General features: G+C 37.8%; 1 protein-coding gene across 1 annotated transcript in view; it reads right to left on the bottom strand.

Moving 5' to 3' along the window:
• The window catches only part of LOC145674174 (uncharacterized), an 83,200-nt gene that overhangs the window by 26,473 nt on the left and 40,163 nt on the right, over positions 1 to 16,564 (bottom strand). The window contains exons 25-29 of the mRNA XM_081744007.1: positions 15,494 to 15,576; positions 13,955 to 14,049; positions 11,916 to 12,139; positions 3,548 to 3,636; positions 1,442 to 1,677 (exon numbers count right to left, since the gene is read on the bottom strand). Of these exons, the coding sequence (XP_081600133.1) occupies positions 1,442 to 1,677; positions 3,548 to 3,636; positions 11,916 to 12,139; positions 13,955 to 14,049; positions 15,494 to 15,576 (727 nt within the window). The remainder of the gene's footprint in view (positions 1 to 1,441; positions 1,678 to 3,547; positions 3,637 to 11,915; positions 12,140 to 13,954; positions 14,050 to 15,493; positions 15,577 to 16,564) is intronic.

The raw sequence follows: 16,564 nt of genomic DNA, 5'->3' as shown, positions 1-16,564 counted from the left end.
AAACGTAGTTTTCTCGAAAATGAAGTTTTGTGACATTCCTCCTTTTTTTCCCTTGCCCTTCATATGGTAAAATGGACAGTACACATAGCATATATTTATAGAAATATATTTATTTCTCAATGAAGAATGATGCGACTCAGATGAAACTTACAGGGTTTACTAAGTATGAATCAGGCTAACCTAGAATATAATTTGTATGTTTATATGCCTAAGGGTATCCGAGCTAGAGGTACAAAAATGAAGAAAAAGGGAAATTTTGGGGGAAATTTCCCGAAAATCCCTCTGTCACGGGAAAACTGTGCGTGATAGAGAAAAAAGGATTGCAGATTCGAATTCAGCGGCCAAAGTTCCTTAATGATCAGCATTCTTCTTTCATGTGGCAAAAACCTTGTTGTCTAGTGTAATAGGAAAAAGAAGAAACAACATGCTTGACCATTTATTCGGCACTCCAATTGGATCACCGTGTTGTAGAGGCAATTGACATGATATCATAGCAGCTACGTGTTAGAGACTTGTGATCCTCTGTAGTTTACAGAGTAGTCGTAAAAAAAATCGTCCTTCGTTTGTTTCTCAGATTAACTTATAATTACTACTTGAGGAGTATTTATTAGGTCTCTATCATGGCCAATGTATTTATTTAGGACTTTGCGCAACACTTAGTAACCAAAAGAATGCACATCACATTTCACCCGCTTGTACGAGGGCTGTCCTGAAAGTACGAGACGTTTTGGCCTATCGCGGCACTGGGGGGGAAGGGGGATAGAGTCGCCATCTTGGTGTCAGAACGTTACTACGCTCAGTACGTATCCAGCTGTGGTAGCGTGAGGACTCTGACGCCCTTAGTGTGCTCTCTGTGACGTGTTACAATGTGCACTGCAATATAAAACCCGCCTCTTGTTAGGTGCGTTCTGTGATTAGGTCTTTGTTGGCAGAAAACCACAAGCCAATTGAAATCCATCGCCAACTGTGTGAAGTGTATGAACATGGAATAATGATTAAAGACCGACTGAAACAATCATGCATTGATTTTAAAAATGGCCGTTCCAATGTTCAGGATGAGAAACGCAGTGGTAGGCCTAGCCTTATGTCTGATAAACTGGTGAGGCAAATCAAACGACAAAATTCGTGAAAATCTTGCCAGCGATGAAGACATGGCTCGCTACACAACGCTCTGATGCAGACGGCGAACTGCATGCCGGTGTAAGCAGTGGTTGAAATCGCAGCCGGCAGATTTCTACCACGACGGTATTAAAAAACTTGTACCACGGGATAATTGCCTTGATTTGCATTGCGATTATGTAGAAAAATAGCTTAAGGGTGTACCTTTCAAATGTATATAATACAATTTGGTTTGTTCACTCTGTTAGTTTTTTTATTTCAAAACATCTGTTACTTTGTGGACAGCCCTCTTAAGAACAACGATCATTAAGTAAAAACTTACTTTTATCTTCTCTATCATCACTGCGATAATCTCTGCTGCCAGAATAATCGTCCCTTCTATCGCTTTTTCCTCTATTGTCCGTACGCTGTCCATCGCCGTCTCTTTTATCTCGGTCGCTGTCACTGTCACTGGGCTCCATTCGCCTTCTATCTGGACCAGCGTCTTTACAGCAGTCAGTAGTCTCAAAAGCACCGCCACGAGGACGATCCCGTTCCGTGTCTAGGTCGTCTTTACTGCTGAAAAAACGACATAAAATGTTGGAATTCATTTTTCTACAAAACCTCTGCAAACTCATTTACCTTGCTAGTAACAAGACGAAGTGTACGCATTCCACAGAAATATTAAAAACACAATCTGACTAAAGTAAACACTATTATTACTAATCTGTGTTACACTTCTGGCAATATATCACTGCCTTCATCAGACACGTTATGAAAACATACTTACATACAAGGTTCATTCAATAAACAACCGGGAAAGTTGTACAAATGCCTGGCGGACGGGATGCTGGGAATCAGTGAAACAAGATGGTAGCACCTTGCAGGTTTGCACCAACATAAAGCAGCGGAGTGTCACTAGATTTCTGCTAGCTGAAGGGTCGAAACCAATCGAAATTCACCGTCCGCAGTGTAATATGGTGAAAGTTGTTTGAGTCGAACACAAGTGTAATACGCCTGTTTTCCCCTATCGACTCATCAACTCCCGTAATATTGTTGTCCGTGACTGCACAAACAGAGCGTCCTGGGTGTGTCGAATCTGTAACACTTGTTACACCCAGTTTGGACTTATCTGCCCACTCGTACACTTAACGAACCATCCAATAGCCTTCTTTCTTCTTTAGTTGCTATCTCTTTATGAAATGACGTATATTAGTTGCATTTGTCAGCAACTACTATGGTCACTGCTTTGGGTCTGCATTATTCAGGCCTCCCAGCAGGACATTGAACAAATATAGGACAGTTTGGTTTATACAATAGAATGTTATGCTCTGAAGAAAGAAAGAAAAAAAGAAGTATATTGTAAGAAAAGGCCCCCTTCACCCTAATGGGCAACTGGAAACAATATTTAGATTAATACAGAATAAGAGTATGTATAAATTTTACTTTTTAAACTTTGTAGACCTGCTGTATTGTTTTGGAAAAAAGAAACTGATTGAAATAAATGACTTGATATGCTGACTCACTTGTTCATATTAGCTTTGCTACCTAAGTAACTTGAACTTAAAAAAATCCCTGAACAAAGCAACGTTTATTGTAAACAATGATAACTATATAATGAAATATTTGAATCTAATTAAACAATGAATTATTTGACGAACGTATTTCCCCTCTAAAATAAATAATGCACCAGCATTTCATTCATCATAGCTCTGCAAATTACATATACAGTTCTAACAACTGTTATACAATATAAATTTGAGGACATTTTCAGTTCATAAATAATTTCCAGGACATTTCCAGAATTTTCACAATTTTTCTGCTTTCTATTACTTTTTCAGGACGTTTCTACGAAACACTTTTATATCCAGATTTTCCAGGGCGCGTGGGAACCCTGCATATTATGTACAGCAATATTGGAAGGCGTTGAGATATGTTAGTAAATATCAACACACTTCAATACCTAGCTAATACTGCTGCACACACTACTGAAACCCACTTCAGCGAAAGTATTATTTTATATTTTAACGCATCCATAATTTGCAATATTATGATCCCGACGAACTTCCATCTATTTAGTTTTCAATTCATTTACTTCTAAATCCATGTCTATGCAAGCGTTTAATAAGACTTTTGCATTTATTTCTATTGTTCTCCTATCATCCCCTATTAAATTTACATCATAAGCATACGCCATAATATGGTGAATGAAGCTCTACTGTACAGTAACATTAAAGAAGGTAACTTTTTGTTTCACAGAAAATACTCAATTTACAAAATATCAACGGAATGATTATAAACCTGGTCATCACACGGTTTGAGATTAATTAACTCTGGGGAAAAAGCATCCCACTTACGTGGGTGAGGAGAAATTTTCCACGCTACATTTGCTTGAATCTATTTAGTAAGATTTTAGTTTCATTTTCCCCTATTTCCTCTTTTCACTTACCTCGAAGGTATATCCCTGGACCCTCCACTATCTCGCATTCTATTCTGGTCATCAAGGTCAGGTTCTGATGCCTTACTTCTACAACTTCCCTAAAAAAATCGAAGAATCATCCTGTTTCAAACTGATGATAACTTCTTAACCATCATCTGCATTTAAACACTCAGCACAGTTAGTTAGGAGCAAACATTAAATTTTTTACCCTTTCCATACATACTCTCGCAACTGTAAATTTAACTCTAGAAATACTTCTATGTACATCGCGTTAGTTAATACCCCCACAATCGTGGAACTACTTTAATAATTTGGGTATGAATATTGGTATGAATTTGGGTATTTATATTTCCCTGGAAACAGTTACAATATAAGCTCCTTAAAAAAAACTGTTAAAAATGTTGTTATAGCATAGGATTAATTGCAAATCTGAAGATAAAAAATACTGTCATCATATAAAATTGAGATCTAATTTACTCTCATTTAATAATTAAATATATACGGTCAGACGAACAACTGTTTTTAGATCTATAAAATTAAGGAATTGATGAAAGTGTTTAAGAAATTATGACGATATGGGGCCCATTAATACTAAATTTGAATAAGTTGATAATCTATCAATTTTCAAGGCTTCATGGAACTTGACTTTTGCCTGAGTTGGTTTTCACCATAGCCTTGATTTTGTTTACACTATCAGAAGAGAAGGAAGTATTGTACGTGCAAACTAAAACAAAGTGGATGGGGTCGGGGTGGCTCAATGGTAGAGCGTTCATCTCTGGTGCGTGGGGTCCCTGGTTCGATCCCAGCTCGCGCTAAGTGGACTTTGTAATGGGTAAACACCGTGTGCGTGCGTCTTCTCGGGGTTCTCCCGTTTCCACACACTTTATTCATTCCACCATTGTATTCATTTCTCATCATTACTGTCTCATTTAGATTACCGGCACAAACGTGGAACGTAAAACTTAAAAGATTTCATTTCAGTTTTAAAACAAAATGATTTTTGCAAACAAGTTCTAGCCCAAACAGGATAAACACCTCTGTCATGCTATAGTTTTCAAGATACAAACGAACTTTGGTTTCGGAGATGGATATGGAGAGACAGAACTGAACTTGGTTCCATCTTGTATTTATTTAAACGTATCCTAGGAAATAGTAGTGTATTTACTCGTATATTGTTACAAGATGAAGGTGGTATTCTGTGTTTTTCATTGCTTGCGCTGTCTCGACTAGGGATGGCCACTTTCGGGAAAGAAAAATTCATGTTTCCGGAAAATTTTCTGCTGTTTCGCTTTCTTTCGTTTCCTTTACCGAAAATTTTTCAGTTTTCGCTTTATGAAAAAATTATCGTTTCCACTTTCTGGAAAATTTTTCCGCTTTACATCTTCCGTGTTTCTGAAAATGATTGATTCTTCGATTTTCCGGAGAACTTACATTTTTTTGGGGGGGAGGGGGGCGTGTGTGTGTTTATATTTTGTTATTGTAAAGAACAGCCGAGTCAAATTACCCCTGGGATAAGTGTCAAGTGAGTGAGAAGGGAGGGAGGGAGGGATGATGCACACATACAACAGTGTAAATGGATGCGTCGAAAGTGGAGCGGGTTTTCGTTCATTGTATTCGTTAGCTGGTCAGCAGCTCGAATATAACACTGGGGTCTCCGATGTCAAAGGCGCATACGCTAACCGCTTACCCACGAAGGGACTTTTTTTTTTAATGAATGTTTCCTTTTTATATTTATATCTTAGAATATGCGTAAAATCAAAAACGTCAATAGCTCTTCCACTTGGTTTTGGGAACGCAACCTCGCCGGTCCAAAATTTTGCGGGAATCTGGGTCAACGAAACCGTAGACAGGCAAGATTTTGGAGCGGCGAGTTTCTGATGCTGTGAGGTTCCGGTCTGGCAATGTATTTGCCCGCGAAGTTTTGACCAGCGATATTTTGAACGGTGAGATTGCCTACTGCACTACATATTTCTTGATTACAACAAAATTCCTGTATACAAGTTTACTAATTATTTATGTAATATTGATACAGGATATGGCAACATTTTAATGTTTGGATTCCATGAAGCAACTGTATGGGAAACTGAAGATTACTCCTAGAATCTGATATAAACTACTCGCTGAGCAAACTAATAAGTTTACTGTAAACAATATTAACGTGTAACAGTTTCTCGATCTATCGAGTTTGGTTTCATCAGGCACTCTACAGGGTGGTTGTAAACGCAATACCTATTTTTAATTTAGATTATCATACAAACTAGAATGAACTCTAGCTGGCGTGTAATACTGTTTACTAATGTGAGGTTTACTATTTATGGTTTCAGAAGTTGATCAAGTGTAAACCGCAAAATGGCTGGTGTATACAGCGTAGAAGACATAGCTAAGATTGGCGTAAGATATGAAGTTTGGATATTGGTGGTGCAAGTGCAGAAATGGTGAAGACAAGAGAAAGGTAGGAATGGAACGCTTAACCCTAAGACAATAAAAAAAAAGTATTATGACGTTATCGTTATATACTTCTTAATCAACCCTCGTGTTTCATGAGAATTACTTGGAATTGTTGCGCTCCAGATGAAAAATTCTTGGAAACCGAGATGCTGCGAACTTCTTTGTTCATAAATTTCTGTGTGCGTGTGTGCATTCACCCGCCTACTCTCTTCTTCGTGCGACCAAATACGGATAAAAAATTCAACTCAGCTTAACATTCTCCTCCCCCTACCTAAAGCTGAATTCCGAAGCCAGGAGACAGATACGTCATAATGTGCATATTCTATAATAAACAGTTATTATGCATGTAATTATGTGCCTAAATGTGATTAATATGTCCCCGATAAGATGTTATTCAATTAACCAACTTTTATTAGCACAAAGATTACTTAAAAGTTAAGTGTTGTCTGGGAACTATGTTTTGTTTCACCAATGTATCCATACGCCTTCAGAGCGACTACAAGGCGTAATGCGCAGAAAAGGCGGCAGGAGTTTTGCTTTGAAAACGCGTGGTACTAGACGTCACTCCTCAATCATTCTACAAATGACCAATATTTGTTGAATTTTGGAATTATTTGTGTGGAACGTGAAAATTAATATCTCTAGTAACATTTAATTATTCGGATAACCTGTGCATATATTATTGTAAGTTGAAAGTTATCAAGATTATACTTTTGTAACACCGAAAATCATGAAATAAGGAAAAGTGCCTGAAAATCCTCCTGAAAGAACTAATTTCCCTAGTGATTATGGAAAGAAGAATATATGTTTTGTCTTCAAGAATTATCGCATAATCCCCTGTATCTCTGAAATCGCGATATCCGTGCGTCTTCACCGGCACCATTCGTGCGCATCTAAACCGTATTTTTGGGCCACTATTTTTTTTTTTTTTTTTTTTTTTTTAACAAAATCTATTTTGTTTGTGCTGTTTGAATGTGTTTCTAATTACCTAAAGATCAAAATATATGAGTTAAACGTATTCATTCCATGTGCTTATTTTGAATCAAGCAACATCATGTAAATAGTGCTATTTGCATATTTTATTGTATTATTTTTTCTATTGTTTAACAGGATAAGTATTGTCGTATACTGTGTGCATGATTTAAAATTTCATTATGTCATAGTTATAGTGCATTAAATGTAGCGCAGTGCAAAGGTACATTGGTCTCTCTCTGCAGCCATCCGGTGTTAGTTTTGTCTTTTAAGTCCCTCACAAGTTTCCTTTTCGAAACTATGGATAAGAGATGTTCTATCCCTACTGTCTTAATGTGGTTGACTCGTCAGCGACGGTGGGCACCCGACCAAGTCTTTTTGGGGTAACCTATAGCACTCGAACTTTGAGACCGTGAGTATGTATTTTTCCCTTATAAGAATTGGAACTTCGATGCCATCATTAAATGACTTTTCATCATGGGGTATTAGGAATACGAACCCAGGATTGTCTTTAATGGTCTATCCTAAACAGGAACATGCAAGGAACGAATCCTGTACACTCATAAATGGCTTTCTCGAACAGGGATAGGCGAGAATCGTACCCAACACACTCATACTATCATAAGAAATTAATGACAACTGGTAGTGAGTTAGACGCAAGTCGATCTGGACGGTTCTCACTAATTGGAAGACAATGTGCAAGTTGTTCAAGACATGTTTGAACGTAGCCCTTCAAAATCCACAAGACAAGCTGCTAGGGAAACGGGATTGCCACATCACACGGTGATGACCATTTTAAAAAGGAAGTTACATTTTCGACCTTGAAAGCCACATTACGTTTATGAACTTTTTCATGAGGACTGTGACAGGCGAATGGAATTTTGAGAGATTATGCTTAGTTGGGGAGGTGATTATTCAGATTTCAGATGTGTGTGGAAAATGCAGGAGCATACGTTGAAACGTAACTTAACCAAATAGTACACCGTAATAATGTATTTAATTGAAATAAAACTGACAGGTTGTTTACTTTTTGAAATATTCGTTGTTACAAATAGCTATTGACCTTACAACCACCCTGTGATTGGCGAAACTGTTACACGTTAATATTTTTTACAATAAAATATTGTTTTGTTCAGCGAGGAGTTTAAATTAGATTTAAGTATGTTCAAAACAAAGCTTGCACGATGCTAGAAGTGAATAAACATACTCGTACTTACATACAAAAGAACAAATTGTAGAGTTCCAAACTGTGCGAATTTAGTACCCAACTTTAAATAGTACATCTATAATTCATGATTGCAATAGAGTAATAAAATCAAAGATAGAACCTGTTCCTCAAACCCTGAATCCATATCAAAAAGTCCTTAGTCGCTATCCCCTACTTAAAAAATAATAATAATAATAATAATAATAATAATAATAATAATAATAATAATAATAATAATAATAATAATAATAATAATAATAATAATAATAATAAAAATAAAAAAATAGAGGTTGAAAAATCGTTATTTCAACCACTTCCGATCTGAAAAGAGGATTCAGATCTTATACTTCATACACTGAATCGATTGCAACAAACTGCTTCTCGATATCCTTTATCGCTTTCGCTCTATGAAAATCAATACTGAAACCGGAAGTAATATTAAATTTGAACCATTTCCAGTTTTGGTAGTATGTTGTACATAGTCACGTTTTATTGTCTTTGAGACGTTGAATCGTTTTGCCGAACACGATTTCTCAATATCTGTTACCGTTTTTGTTCTATGGCGATAAATATGAAACCGGAAATGGCTAAATTAAACCACTTCTAGTCTGAATAAACGGTTAATGGAGGAGATGAGATCTACGTATTTTTAGGACGCTAAATCGATCGCTTTAAAAAAACACTCGACCTGTCTTACCGTTTTTGCATTAATACCTGTCGAGAGACGGGCAAAGTCGTTCTGTAAGACTTTCGACGCTTATGCACAGCATAATTTGCAAGCTTAAAAGGAAAGTATAATAAATACATAAATAAAAGAGCTAAAGTACCTTACAAGGTTAATATGTGTTACAGTTTTTTTTTTTTTTTTTTTTTTTTTTAATTTAAAATTTCCAATGAAACTGAAGCTTTAAAAGTGTGAAGATTCTAGCACTGAACATGTTTTAAGCCTCTTGAACAATCCTTGATGAAAATGAAATCTTTCAGTTTAACGTTACACGACTATATCTTACACTACCCACGGACACAATGTTGTCCACCACATACTTACTCGGACGCACATCGAACCAAGAACTCATGCACCAGAGGTACGCGTTCTACCACTGAGTCATTGTGCCTCCTTCAAATCTAATATCTCATCTCCGAGTAAGTGTCACTAGTAGAGTTGGAAGTATAGTTTAACATGTCACATGACACAAGGCGGTACTAAGCATGGGGAAAATTTCCTGAGCCGAAACATTACTGAGAGCGAAACGTGGAAGTTCAAAAGCCAGTACTGCCCGGAGTCAAAAGCGCAATCAATGGCATGGAAGGATTCTGGATCTCAAATAGTCAAAACGTTCAAGAGATCCCCAAGGACTGGCAAACTGATGGCAACGGTCTTTTGGGATATCCATGGCGTGCTTCTGGCGGATTTTTGTACCCTTAATCGTACAGTGAACGCTGTGGCGTATCAAGGCAATACTCCAGAAAATAAAGAGGTCTGTTTAAGGCAAAAGACATCAACTGGTCAATAAAGCGCTGCGCTTACTCCATGACAATGCACATTCGCATAGAGCTTAAGCGACAGTAAATCGTTTACAAGGTGAGGCTGGTTCTTTTGAACTTACCGTACAGCTCGGATCTGGGCCCATCCGATTTCCATCTTTTCTCAAAATGAAAGAACATTTGCGGGCAAACGATTAACATCACGTGATGACGTCAAGCATGCGATACAAACATTGCTTTCTGGTCAGGATCCCACCTTCTATCGCCAGGGTTTCGCCAAATAGATTTTCCGCGTAGACAAGTGCCTCAACAGAGAAAGTGACTAGCTCGAAAAATACTAGAAGAATGTATCTTCATTCCACATGTAAATAATTCTCTTTATATGTGGAAATCTAGTAACCAGAAAAATGTATCTAGATAGATACCAGAAGAATGTAAATGAAATGAAATCCTTGAGTTTTACGTCCCACGGTTAGGCTAAAGGAGACGGTGATTATGAGAAATGAGTGAAATGGTGGAATGACGAAACTGGGAGGAAACGGGAGAAAACCCGAGAAAACCCACGAGCACGGTGTTTGTCCACCACAAGGTCCACACGGCGCGAGCTGGGATCGAACTAGGGATCCCAAGCACCGGAGGTGAACGCTCTGCCACTGAGCCACCGCTTTCCCTACGAGAAGAATGTATCTATCTAGTACCACCAATAGACCTGGGATGGGAACCTTATTTTGTGGCTTTCTCTCGTAGATACACAGCGTACATACAATGTTCTAAGGTTTATAGGCCTTAGATGTAGCCACCAGAGTTGCATACAACGTGTTCTCAGTGATGTCAAAACTGTTGGATAATCTCTGATGGTGCGAAGAGAGCGATTTACTGCCTGAAGAAGGTCATACTCTTCGGAAGCGAGTTCCATGAAGTGGTTCCTTCATCTCAGCGAGTAGAGCGAAGTCAGAGACTTAAGTCCAGAAAGTACGGAGGGTTAGGTGGTTCAGGATTTTCTAGCTCCAACGATGGAACAAGTCAAACAGCTCCTGCTATATGCGCCCTTGCATTGTCGTGCAGAATAATGGATTGGATATGTATAAAGTATTATCATTTTCTTCTCAGAGCTGCCCGCAAATTGTTTTGCAAAACGAATAGTAGAACTCCGCACTAACAGTATGCCTTCAGGGAACGGTAAGTTTCACGGTAACAGCACCCCAGTCGCGAGCAAGAATCATTCATTGTACGTTTTCCGCAGTGACTGGTAATGACACCACTTGGACGATTGGAACTCTACCTTTGGTTCGTAAGATCTGACCCAAATCTCATCAATTGCAACGATAAGCAGTAAGAAAACCTTTCCTTTGTGTTCATAGTGCTGCAACTGAGTACAGGCGACGTCATACCGTAGCAATTTCTACATTTCCGTTAAATCATGTGGAACCCATCTTGAGGCAATTTTTCGCATTCTCAGGCGGTCCTTCAAAATGTGAAGCACACTATAAGGCACCAGAACTGTGTCGTAGCCTAACTTACGAAGCGTGGAGTTACAATCCGTCTCCGCTGACGTAGACAGTCTGCACATCATCGTCATTTAATGGTGGGTGATCAAATCGAAGCATTTGTAACATTTTTGCGTCCTTCTATCCACCTTCCAACCGTTCGGAATTCGTTTTAAAGTAATGCAGATGCATTGTAACGCTCTTGCAGTCCCTGGTGAGACTGTAGCACATTGCGACCTCTAGCACATTCCAATTTTTAAGCAACTTCTTTGCTTTTGCTTCGAAAATATTGAGCCTGTATTTCGCTACCGCTCGTTCAAAACTGCCCTGTTCCCGTTATTATTGTGCACAAGCTTGGAGGTAGGGGGAAGGGACTGCAACTTCATTTGCTCTGAGGGAAGGTAAGCATTTAATTTATCTGAGGTACAAACGACATTGTCTGGCTCTCTTTCACGATGTCGCTACAGTAGTGTTGTCACAATTAAAAAAGTCAAGCTATGTATGAGTATAGTGGTATATGTTAAAAAAAAAAAAAAAAAAAAATGGTCCGTACGACAATCTAAAAGAAATAGGTCTTCATTTAGCAAAAGTTAAGAGAAACAATGCCCTATGCTGTTACAGTGCATGTCATAGTATTTTCTTGGCGCTATGTCTTTTAAATTTTATTTGTCTTCTGCTGTACAATTATTTTGACAGAAGGAAAAACAATGCAAATTTTATTTCACTTTTTTTTCTTTTTAAATACACATCTTTCCATATTTAAGTAAAATCTACTTACCACTGGCTCTCTATCTATAGGTCTTCTATCCTTGTCTATGCCTCTGTCTCTATCCCTGTCTCTATCCAGTCCTCCACGATCTCTATTCTTCCTCATATGGCCTCTTACCCCATCACCTCGTTCCACTGGTTCCTCTTGTTCACCATCTGCACCGGAAGATTGAGGTTTCCATCGCTCCCCACTCTTATCACGATCTCGCTCACGTTCACGCTCTATGGTGCTCCCTAAAACAACAAATTTAAAATTCTTGATCATTCTCATAATTCTCTTACGTTCACCCTTAAACAATCACACAATTTCATCACATACTTCGCACATACTTTGATTCACAAATATATCAAGCTTTAAAAATATATATATATATAAATTATAAAATAATAAACACACGTATCATGTGTAAGTGGTAATGGTGGTATACAGGATGAGAGGTAGAGGGTTCTCAATCAGCGACATGCCCTCTTCAGTGTCTCAGAGAATCGCCGAAATGCTTCTGAAAGGAAGGATCATTTGGACCGTACTAATTTGCAGGACGGCGACCACAAGTGCAATCAAAGCCATCATGGTTTCCCGAATACTAAACAGAATGAATGCACAAACACTAAACAATCGACTGTCGAATATTGATCATTCTGTGTTACTTTAGTGCGATTATTCTTGATACCGTTTCAACTTCCAGAACCATTTTACGTGGTATCGGAAGAGACTACAGTGGCAAGATGAATGGAGGTTGGTGGTACTCAGTAATGAGAGTAGTTTCTATGTTAGACACAGTGGCGGACTTTTACGAATATGTAAACTTCCAGGTTAGAGGGAAAATCTAGTCTGTTCTCACATTTATCATTTAGGATCCACACTTCATTTGACAAGAGAGGGAGAAATAAGCTATATATATCCCGTTACTCGGATAGTGGTATATTGTACAAATATATGGAATCCTTATATTTACTACAGAAATCTGTACACAGAATACGTTATCCATATGCTACATACGCACTCCCCCCAGATGTTACATCATGCCGTTGCAGGATGGCTGACATCTAATAGTCTTCCGTATATTACATACGTCAGCTATATGTTACATACGTCCATCTATATGTGAGATCCTGACCGCCTATATACAGTTCTTTCGTTCATACTTTTTCAGTTATACGTTTGCTGTACATTAAGTCCAAAAACTACACGATTTACACATGTAACCTACGTTTTTACGTAAGCCACATACTTTTTTTTTCTCTAACCCAACCAACCAATTTGATACCACGTTTGATTACTTTGCTGATCGTTTCCTCATACTCTTTTTACGTTCAGAAAGTTAGTTGTCAAATCGCAACATCAAAGTCCACCAAGTTCCTCTTCCCCACTGACTATATTTTGTTCCTTGTAATCACTTATAATTTATGCCATACGTGAACTAACACAGCCATTATACATTGGGTTCTGCTGAAGTGGCCAAGCGGTGCTGTTTCTAAATAGGATATATATATTGGGTGTTCTAAAAATGTAGTCCACGGGCCAGAGAGTACTATGCTACATGTCAAAATAAAGCTAAATATATGAATACCTGTATGCCTTTCGAGTCCTCTTCTGGAGTCGCGAATTGCACTATGTGGCAACGTCACAAATAACGTACCATAGTTCTTGTTATTTTGACTATCTGTCATTTACTGAAAGTCCACTGGCAGTGCATGAATTGTTGATGGATGTAGTGAAAGTGAGGTTTATGTTACAGTCACATACATCATGCCAACAATGCACAACATGTAGTACATTGTTCACAGCATTTGCTTCTGTGACTGTCTGATCAGTTTTTTGTTAATCTTCTACCAAAAAAAAAAAATCTTTTGACAGTTTCCGAAAATATCATTTTTCTATTTTATTCTTATATGTACTAAGACATGCATATCTACCCGGACTAGAGTTACATATTAATTTATTTTCACATGAATGTTTCCATAATTACATTTTCCTTACTAGTTATTTTAACATCTAACATACGAAGGCCACTTTAATACCTGAAAGCATTGAATGATTATTCTCACCTGACTCCTCCTCTTCAAATGAATTCTGCCATAGCTGTGGACATAAAATTCTGGCTGACTGTGGCGAAACAAGGTCAGTATCTTCTGAATCTTTCCTACAAACAGAAAACAATTATGCTTAAAACTATGACAATTACGCTACTATGACAATGTATTAACAATACTACGCTTTCATTTATTAAGATAAAAGTGTGTTCGAAAAATTAAGTTGCCTCGTTTCAACACAATCTTCAATTATGAATAACAGGCATATGTCTCATGAATAAAAGTATTGTGACTCGGTAATGTTTGTTACGGATATATTTTTGCTTTCCAATTACAACGATAACATATATTTAATACTTTTATTTTATTTAGTATGTTGCGCAAAAATGCTATTTTATCTACTGATAGCTACGAATTAGAAGAACAAGAAATATTATAAAAATGTCATGAAAAATCTCGATTTGTAAGTGTCTTATTTTGCTGCCGCTAGAGGGAAAATGTTTATTTGTACGTCGTAATCCGGTTGCTATGGTAACAGTTCTTGTTATCAAGGTTTTTTTTTCTTATTTTAGATTACGCCTGGAAATATTTCTTCCACGTTTTTTGATCCTCAGCTTCTTCTTTTAACTCCCAATATTTTCTTGTTTCTCAAATCATCGATCAGTTGTGTTCTTCTTCTTCCTATTCCTCGCTTTCCTTCCATCTTTCCTTCTATGGCGGTATGAAGAAGACAATTTCTTCGCTAGACGTGCCCAATCCAATTGACCTTATTACGAAGGATGCTGGCTAGAAGTGTCCTCTTCTCTCCTATCCGCTTTAAAACATCTTCGTTTGTTGCTCTCTCTGTCCATTTTATCTTATCCATCTTTCTACAACACCACATTTCGAAGCCCTCTAAATATTTCTTCTCTAACTTCCGTAATGTCCAAGTCTCTGAACCATACAGTCCAATGCTCCAGATATAGCACCTGACTAAGTTCTTCATAAGTCCAATATTGAGCCTGCTAGTTACGAGTGAGTTTTTTTATATATAAGTTTAATATAATTCAGAAAGACGCCATAAAATTTAGAAGTGTGTGGAATAGCTGAGAATCAATTATCAAATATGTGGATATATAGTGCTCCTAAGCGATCAACATAGTATCTAATAGTCTGAATTATCATCGGTAGTAAATAGTAACAAACTCTATATACTATGATAAATCTTTTTAAAATAAGTCAATATTCGAACTGTGGTGTGAGACGTTTTGCTATAAAAAATGTTTATAATCAAGGGAAGACTTTTATGTTATTCAGGATTAGGGGTTAGATTTCTGGGCTGTCGGCATCTAAGGTCATTTAGCCCGTCACGTATGACGGACGACGTCCCTCAGCGAGCACATTATCCGGGAAAAGGGAAGGAAGAAAGGACTGGGGAAGGAAAGAAGTGGTTTGGGACTATTACGTTAGGTATCGTGCCAGTGTAACACTTGTTACAATGAAATGGCCCAATTACTCTTGAGACGACAATGAGATATATCCTAATCTACATTACCTTCAATGACAAACACTTACCATTTAATGAAGAACAAGAGCTCTCCGTCGGACTGCCGAATGCCGATTACTCTTTCTGCCACTCGATCTTGGGTTTTACTTTCCTAAGAGAAATAAAATCAAAAACGTTGAGACTAAGTTAAAGAAAGAAAGAAAGAAAAAAAAACACCATGTTAAGAGAGCCTAACACACTAAAATAATACAAAATTTACCATTTTTCTTTCGCTTGTTTTTCGTTAAGTGAAAGGAGATAATGAAATGCAACTTGCCACAATCATAGATATTATTGTTCTACAACAGAAAATGTGAACTGAAAAATTCTCAGTGTTGCCATCCATACTACTTTTTAATTAACATTATTATTTAATTTTAGTTCCTCTAGTCGCTCCCTTAACTTAGACTTTGGGGGAAATGTTATTCTGGCAACACTAACTTCTATGGATCGCAACAATGAAACTTCTTCAGGTTCATATTTTCTGTTGCAGAATAATATTATCTATGAGTGTGGTAAGTTGCATTTCATTATCTCCTTTCACTTATGAAAAACAAGAAAAGATAAATGGTAAAAATTTTGTATTATTTTTAGTGTGTCAGGCTTAGTATGATATTAGACCTGTTTCGCTCTCAGAACACCTCTGACGCAACGTGGAATGGGTTAATAGCGGCCGTGAATTGCACCAAGTAGAATATTACACCATTCCGTATGCAGTGCATCATTCAGTTCCGTGAGAGAGAATGAAGAAGGAAATCAGCGCCGAATTCGTGTCTCCAAAACGGACCACAGGTGTTCAACTTCATTCAAGTCCGGGAATTGAAGGGGAGGGGAGCATAGGGAGGTGTTCAACTCCATCCCGATGTTCCTCAAACCACACAACAGCAGCTCCACGTCTGTGATGCGTGCATTATCATCCTGGGAATAATATGGTGTCATTGCTAGAAACAATATTTGGACTATAGCGTGTGCATGGTCCCTTAAAATGACGACATAATCATGGGCAGTGATGCGACTAATAGGCGTCAGTACTGCGCCCACTAAAAACGAGGATACTGCGTCCTACAGCAACACAGAGCCACCTTCGTGCTTCACGGTTG

Source organism: Thermobia domestica, chromosome 17 (genome assembly GCF_964235325.1).
Source record: "Thermobia domestica chromosome 17, izTheDome1.hap1.1, whole genome shotgun sequence".
NCBI classification, from domain to species: domain Eukaryota; kingdom Metazoa; phylum Arthropoda; class Insecta; order Zygentoma; family Lepismatidae; genus Thermobia; species Thermobia domestica.
This window is presented reverse-complemented; position numbering and strand designations above follow the sequence as displayed.